At 32.2% G+C, this 8,779-nt stretch overlaps 1 protein-coding gene across 1 annotated transcript; it reads right to left on the reverse strand.

Moving 5' to 3' along the window:
• Window positions 1-86: 86 nt before the first annotated feature.
• LOC132712892 (nephrocystin-3-like) lies at window positions 87-8,220 on the reverse strand (the record flags this gene model as incomplete). Its single annotated transcript, XM_060695329.1, has 9 exons — window positions 8,125-8,220; window positions 5,553-5,892; window positions 5,023-5,305; window positions 4,490-4,625; window positions 3,874-4,023; window positions 3,079-3,212; window positions 1,483-1,575; window positions 925-1,004; window positions 87-170 (listed from the first exon to the last, which is right to left on the reverse strand). Coding segments are annotated over exons 2-9 (1,139 nt in total), but the record flags the coding sequence as incomplete, so codon positions are not given.
• Between the last annotated feature and the right edge of the window lie 559 nt (window positions 8,221-8,779).

Below are 8,779 nucleotides of genomic sequence, written 5' to 3' on the forward strand. Positions count from 1 at the left end.
AGACTGCATTGCAATTATCAATATTTACCGATATCAAATTTGAGCATAGGGTATCTTAAAGGTTATATAAATTTCATATAACTTACCCTTTTATTTCTCTAAAACAGAAAATAGCTGTTTTATTACCAGGGTGATCTAAATGTCCACATTTATATTCTATAGCAGTAAACCTGAAAAAAAAAATGGTCATTAAATCATCCTCCTCGAAACTGTGTGTTTTTAAACTAGATGTTTATACTTAACCCTTTCACTGCCATAGGGACGGCTTATACCGTCCCTGTTATTTTCGGCGTATTTGCCATATGGACGGGTTTTGCCGTTTCTATAACTATAGTAATAATAATAAATTAATAATAATAATAATGAAAATAATAATAAATATAAAGAAATTTATACCATCGACAATAATTATTATTATACTAGCAGATTTGGAAACATATATAATTATTATAATACTAATAACAAATAATAATAATTATATTAATTAATAATATAGTAATTTCTTAGGAAACCCTCTGGCAAATAGGTGATCAATAAAACAATAACCCTCTGGCAGTGAAAGGGTTAATATGATAAAATACATACATTGGAATGAAGATAAAAATTTAACACATGTATGTACATCAAGTTTCAAGATTCAAAATTTCTCTATTTTTATTTCTGCTTAAGCAGGTGCTAGGGGGCCTGAATGGTAGCTTGCAATTAACACTACAGTCCATGAACAGGCTCAATCAAACTGATACTGCAACATTTTAAATTTTGGTGTTTTGCATGATCTTTGGTTTCTCTCCACATCATTCATTTGAATCTCCATTGAAGATCGTTTCTACTAAACCAAATAATATGACAAAAACCTTTACAACAACTTTAATATTGACTACAAACTGTGGCTAATGTAAAAAGGACCTAAGAAAGAGTGTGTACCTGTTAGAGTTATCTCCCAGGAAAGCAAGGAATATAGAAGATTTCTGTGCATGGTGTTTCCTGCATCTTAGCTGCATTTCCTTTACATACATACAACAAAACAAATTAATCTCATTAATCTAATAAATGAAAACAAAACTTGATTTAAAAAATAAAAATTTTGAGGCCCAAACTGGGTAACCCAATTTATTCACCTCGTAATAGCTACGAAAAGGTCATGGTCATCCCCTAAAATTGTGAAGGTCATCAAATCTTGATATTTTGATTTAAGACTACATGTATATATCTAATTATAAGACTTAAACACTGTGTCTGTGCTGATAGACAGACACCTTATAGTGACATTATGTTGAGTAAGGCTTAAATGCACAGTGCCTGGACAGACAGACAGACAGACACTTTAAAGTGACATTAGCCAATCCATCAGTAAATGCTGACTGCTCAGATAGAAATTAAAATAACTTCACATTTTGTCATTTTGTTTTCAACTTGATAATAAACGTCACTTTTACTTCAAGGTCTTCATCAGTTATAACAGAATAAGAGTAGAATAGTTACCAGATTATTGTCCTGGTCATCATATTGTAAATGTATAGTGACCAAACTTCTACCTTCTTTGTTACACAGTGAGCTTAGTCTAGGTCTATATTCCTGTATAATTAACAATAAAAATCTAGAAAAAGTCTAGTAAACATGAATTACATAGTTGATGAAATAAATGCATCTTAACAATTAGTGTAGGTTTTGTATACTTTGTCGATTACATTATGTTGCTTTCCGTATCTAATCCATGAAAGCTGCATGCCTACAGATGAGTCAGAATATTTCAAGAAAATCTAACTTGATAAAAAATTGTGCTATAACTTTAAGAAAAGTAAAATGATTCAAGTTTCAAGTACTAATCAACATGTTATTTACATTTAATGACTGATTTTGTGGTATTTACAACATATTTGTACTGTGTGACTAACACGTAGTAAGGGCCATTTTTGCATATCTTGATCTATTTCTGGTTATTTCTAAGTGTGGTTTGCCACTCACTGTGCATATCCAGTAACGCAGGAATGTGCAAATAACGGAAAAGTAACACCAAATCTGTGCAACGGTATTGCCAAAACGAATAATGCAGTAAGTAAACCAACCAAAATATTTTATTCTAAATCAAATTTAAAGAAATGAATTAGCGCATACGGCATACAAGCATTAATAAATTTTTCAGGAATATGTTTACTTCCTTAGATCATTCGTGAGAAAGACAACCTGATTACCATTTTGAAGGTGACTTTGGTGTTTCATCAAATATTGGTGTACAATAAAAAATATTGCATTATACATGTAAATGTCCTGCGTTATTTGCACATTCCTGCATTACTGGATATACGCAGTTAACATGTAAATTACTTCCTGGTTTATTTGAGAGTATTTTACATTTTAACACATGTTAAAAACAATTTCTTGAAAATTAGCAATCTGAAGGCCTGCAGCTTTAAACCTTGTAACGACCCTAGATATCTTAAATGGACTTGTCAGGCTTATAATCTGGACAAAACCAATCATATTTTTAAAAGAAAATATGGACAATGAAGAGACAGGAAAGCTGTGCGGGCTGATCTTGGTCTGCACTGGTTGCATGTGTAAAAACAGTGACCACCAGTAGGCTATATGTTAAAACTGGCCCAAAACTCACTCCATACAATGTGATATCACTTATATCTCACTCACTAATACGGGGAAGTCAAAGAACAGGCCCACAAAGCCTGCCCAGGCTTTAGCTTGCCCCGCTATAGACAACACGTGTGTATTTAAAAGAAAATCAAATTAAAAACAATTAAAAAATATATAGAATTTTATACCTATCAATCAAATTTTCAGTGTCATTTCTAGTCGGGCGCAGCCATTTACAATGTAACTCAATGATAATAGGCAGGGTATTCCGATAACTGAACAAATCTCAACTTTTTGGATACATAATAATCACCGAGTGTTCCAAGTGAAAATGGAAGCAGTGCATGAAATAACAAATGATACCTTTAAAATGGAAAAAAACCAAAGGATTTTTTTAACGACTTCCCCGTTCATAGGCTTTGCCTAATTTCATAATTATTATTTCCAATATCTTATCAGGGAAATAACAAAAGAAATCCAATAAAATACCTTCATAAACATGTCCACCTCAGATTGGGCATCTTTAGGCGCTGATATATACAACCTAAGAGAACAACTCAATGACTGCTCTGGTATAATAGGAACAATCTGGTTTAACGTGGCGAGAGCTGATGACCAATCCTCTATAAGATAAACAACATCTAATATAAATGCTGTACTTCTAAAAACAGTACATGTATCTTAATGGTTATATAAGTGACATTATGCTCATTTTTTCAATGTCTTGTTGTGTTGAATTAGTAAATATATTTCAAAAGATTGACTATCATAATTGGTGACTGACCAATGGTAGACTTACTTCGGAATTAAGAATATTTGGGTAATTCAAAGCTAATAACGTAGGTGCAAACAAACTTTTAAAGTAACAGCTTTGATAATAATCGAAACAGGTTGACTGATCTATTGTGATGGGTAGTGCACCCTGAAGCTATAATAGTAAAAGTTAGTTTGTACATGTACCTACAGATTAGCTTGGAAAAACCCACTTTGCCGAATTCCGGATAATGCTTATTGATAATTGGAAAATGTTTATGATACTATATAAAAACTACCTAAATTGTAAGATGAATGCCCCAATATTTAAAGAATTGAACATAATCCATACTGAACCAACCCCATAACCTCCAGTTTTTAGGGTTAAGATACCAAAAACAATTACATAACCAATTTGTGACTTACAATCATGTATGTATAAACGATGGCTGCAATTCTGATGCCTGAACCCTTAAAAGATAACCCCTTAACAACAAGGGGGAGTAAATATTTAAAAACAGAGGATCAAACCTTTATTAACATTAGTGAACGGTCCATCAAACTCCATCATACTGCTGGCAAACTCCGGTCCTCTCAGCGTGCTCTGATGTAACTGTACAGTACTACCCATAGATGACTCAGACTCAACGTTCGTCCACCAATCACCCGGACTACTGTTACCTGAAGGATAACAAATATTACATATATCCATATCGCCATCTTAATGCAGTAACAGATGAACTTCTATTCAACTTCAATGTGAGCTAACCCATTATTGCACTAAAGTGACAATATGTTTATTGTATAACCCTCTCCTTCTGCCTCATAAGGAACCAGTAGGCAATAATTAATAGATTTTAATACCTGAATACTGATTTAAATAACTTAATACATTAACTGTCAAATATCATGTAAAAACAATCATAATGTATAATGATGGATTTCTTTAATTGAAATGAGGATTAAATCAAACATTTCCAATGTTCAGTGGTGTATAAAAATCCGGTATCTCCAAACTTTGCAATATTGTAAAATTTAAACATGGCTTTTTCTATTAATATTTCACATAAATAATCCTGACATCATGGTTTTAAAGTCATTATTTCTTAAATTAACATATATCTTTATTGTAGAAATAAAGACATACTGTCAATGCCGGTTCTAGATGTGGTATCAGTATCTTCTGGTAAGTAACCATGGGCAACCTTGCTCAATTTATTCTCTAGTTCTCGTTTTGCTCGCAGTAAATTCTGTATCTCACTCTCCTTTGTTTCTCGAAATATCTGTTACATAAACATTAATCATAATAAACATAGAGGATATTTGCTTGTTTTGCATTTAAGATAGAAATTCATTTCACAGAGTTAACACCAGATTTAATATATTTTTTCAAGTGGCGTAGTCACAAGTGAAAATATAAGAGTGGTTTGAAGTCAGCATAGAGGATCCTCATGTCATAAAAATTCATTAATATTTAAATATATAACAACTTTAACCTTAAAAATGAAAATAAATAATAAATATTTGAAACTTAAATTTAACTAATATTTGGCTTAAAACTGACATATACATACATGTACCAACACTGGACTGACACTCAGATATTTTCCGAAACATATATAATGTGAACCAGACTTTAAATTTAGTCTTGATAAACTGAGTGGCTACAGAAACACTCACCTTAAATACTCTCTGAACTTTGTCCCTATCATGTTCAAAAGCTGCGGCCCTCGCCAAGGCTTGAAGTTTTTCTTCGTAAGCAGCATCTCTCTCTTGTCTCATGTTGTTACATGTACGTTGTAATACGGTCAATTCTGCTCGCAAACGTTTATTGTCAGTTTCTAGTTTAGTTTTTTCTCGCGACGTATTCTGTATTTCATTTTCTGTGTTAAGACGATAAATTTCATATTCTCTACGTATACGCTCAACTTCAGGATTTTCTAAATCTATGGATAAAGCCGACCTGTGAATGAAAATAAAGGTAACTAAAAGAATACAAATTTATGTCATTAGTAAATTACAACATGGCAATTCTACATATGATGGAGGACGTCAAGGTTTACACAATGACAAGAAAGTTGATTCAAATTCAAATGAAATTATAAATGTATTGTATACATTTAACTTTGCTTAAGGGGATGAGGCAATTGGCTAACAATGTTATAAATTGTATAAAAGAGATTATATAAAGATATAAAAAATATACATACCTAAGGCTTCCTCCTTTTGGTTTCCGGAGAACAGAATTTGTTATCTTGTTACCAAGTTTACCTCTAGGTTTCATCTCAATAGGGATCCTTTTAATGACACCTTTACTGCTTCCATCCAAATCTGTACCGAGTATATCATCATCATCTTGAGAACGTAGAAATGATGCGCCATTCCCCATCTCACTTGTTGTCTTAAAGTGCCTAAATGCTTGACTGTGGATAAAATGTAATGCAATGCTTCACAGTGTATGAAGATACCTCAATGGTTCATTGTCGATGGAAGAGATCTTCTGCATGAATTAACACTGTGGCAGTTTTCCATACTTAACTTTGTCTGACTCTGAAATGTAAAAAAAAATAGTGGACATGACATGTACATGTTAATTATCTGTACCATAAAAAACTAACATGAAAAGAAAAAATCTTGCAGGAAAGACTATCTGAAAAATTTCAAAATCATTCAAATCCAGCATTTTTCATTGGTCATGTGAAAACCTCAGACCTATGAAAACACTCCAAACAAAAATAAAGGGGAGCAATTTGTTGTGACAGTTACTTATTGAGAATTTAGCATATCGGAAAAAAGGTTCCGACAGTTTGATATGATGATTTTATTGAACAGTTGTTACAAATAATAATTTAATTTTATCATATTTAAATGCTCAATACAAAAAAAAAATTCATTCATTTTGAATAAACTGTAATAAATGCACTGAACACCAATGATATGCGTACGGACATGGAGCTATATATAGATGGTGAAAAAACTGTGTAAATTCAGTACATACATGTGACAAATGAAATGGGCCAAATCTGGATTTTCAGCTGGATTTTGAGGCTCAAAACTGGATTTTTTTATTAATATTGACTCGAATTTCAATGCATGTTTGGCACATTTGGTTCAAAGAATCTATATTACCCTCAGAACCATTAAATGATTATATTTTTTTATGATTTTTTTGTTGATCAATATTAATTTATTTCACCAAAAAATAAATAAATAGATAAATAAGTAAGTGTAGTCATACAGGCTATTTCTAAAACAGTCACATTTTCACATCTCATTATTTTCAGTTTAAATTTTTTTTTCTTGTTTAAATAATTAGATCTGTCTTTTCAGTCATACAATAATTGGCTAATAATTTGAAACCAAGCTATTTGAAAACGTGCAACAACTATTCATAAACATAAGAATATGTCAGTTAAAAAACGTAACATAAGTAGAAGACTCAAAATAAATGCAAGAATCGTTCAGTTAATTAAACCCACATTTTTGCCTGGATCATTGTGTACTTCCTAAACAAAACAAAAAAAATTACCCACTCACTTAAAATAGGTTAATTAGGCATGGTTTTGCCGCATCTCAAACAGGTTTTTGAATGATACACTTTAAATGATTCTGCTCACCTTTAATCTTTATCAGTGCGGCACTAATCAAAGAAAATCAGGTTTGTGTAAATTTACAGGGTCGTTTTGATGACGTAGCGTGTAATACCTGCTGCCAAATTATAAAAGAGGTAAATTGACTGACACAAGACACGTGTTAAGTTAAACATGTGAGAATAACTTTGGGTGATGGAAGTGTTAATTACGTCACCTTGCTGTCAATTTACCACTCAACATTTAATCCGCTATAATATAGGATATGGACAGATAACAATCAATGCCCGGAGGCACGGTTTACATTTTAGATACAGGTGCTGTGTTTGACTTTTTTTATGTTGATTTTTTTTAAATATCGGGAATTCAAGCTGTAATATCGGGAATCCGGATCAGTGTGAAAATATCGGGATATTTTTAAATCCCGCCGGGATATCACATGTATGTCAGTATCTGGGGAATTGTGTTGACGCAAGTTATCATATGTCAGGGGATTTGTTTGAGATTTGATGCATCCTTGGTAAAAGTAGCCAAAATACCGCCATATTGATTATTGAATTCCCAGAGACGAAAAAAGATGTAGCATTTTCTACTTATATACATTGTATATATATATATTGTAAGAAGCAATAGTTATTTATTCTTAAATGTACAATAAACACTTTTCCATACAAATATTTCTCCGATGAAAATCCATCATGTTCCATGTCAACAATGTAAACAAAAAATCACGGATATCGCCAAAGTTTAACGAGAGCTTAAAAATCGGACACTAGTGGTAAAACCCCATTATCACAGAAGCGCGCAAAGGATTTGGGGTCTAAATCTGACTACTATCTATTTTTGAAATTTTCTATCCATTGTATATATATCTGTGATACGAACAATAAAAAAAAAATAAGATAAAACGGCCAAGTAAGTCAAAATTAGATTTTGACGACCTTGCTTCCACTATTTATTTAACATATAATCTGTGAAAAATAAATTCAAATCTGCGCTATAACAAGTACTCTCTGTTAATCTTATTGATGTAGTCTTCTTTTAAAACAAAAGTGAAAAAAATGTAATAATATCCGAATATGTTACGTCCGAAATATATTATATTTAACAAAATTTGCTGAAAATTCAGTGTTTATCTGTTGTGATTAATTGTGAGGTAAGTTTAATTAACGTGATAATCGACTACTTATACCTACATTTCACAATTTCTGAAATCTCTTGCCGATAAAACTTTGTAAATAACTTGTTTATTTACTTTGACATTTTTTCATCGGTGTGCGTTAAATTAGAAAACTGTGAAAACTGTCATCACAAGGTATGACTAATATTCGTAACGGAGATTTTTTATGCAACGGACGGTTTTTAAAGTGCTGTGGTCTTTTCTTTTAATTTGTTATGTTAATACATCAGTATGTGTGACATGATATGTGGTTCTAGCTTTACTGGCCAACTATGGAATACCGTTAGGACCATCGTGGTTATACAATGCGGTAGTGCGATGGAGATAGTACGATAGTGCGATGTTTTGCGATGCGATATTATTATCGCACTATCGTATTGCCGCCATCGCATTATCGCACTGTCGCCACATCATTATCGCACTGTCATCATCGCATTATTGCACTGTCGCCATCGCACTGTCGCATTGTTGCCCTCTTCATAAGAATGTATAACCATGTTGGCCCTAACGGTATCCCGTATTCAACTGCTCAATTTCTCAATGGATTTTGCTGAAACATCTATGTAGCGTATTTTAATACACTTGTTAACATCGATTAATTCTTGTGAGTGATATTACATCATAAAGTTTTTTATTTGAATCAAGTTGATCGATCTTTGATTATCAA

This window comes from Ruditapes philippinarum, unplaced genomic scaffold (genome assembly GCF_026571515.1).
Source record: "Ruditapes philippinarum isolate M1 unplaced genomic scaffold, ASM2657151v2 ctg6915_1_1_1_1, whole genome shotgun sequence".
Taxonomy (NCBI): Eukaryota; Metazoa; Mollusca; class Bivalvia; order Venerida; family Veneridae; genus Ruditapes; species Ruditapes philippinarum.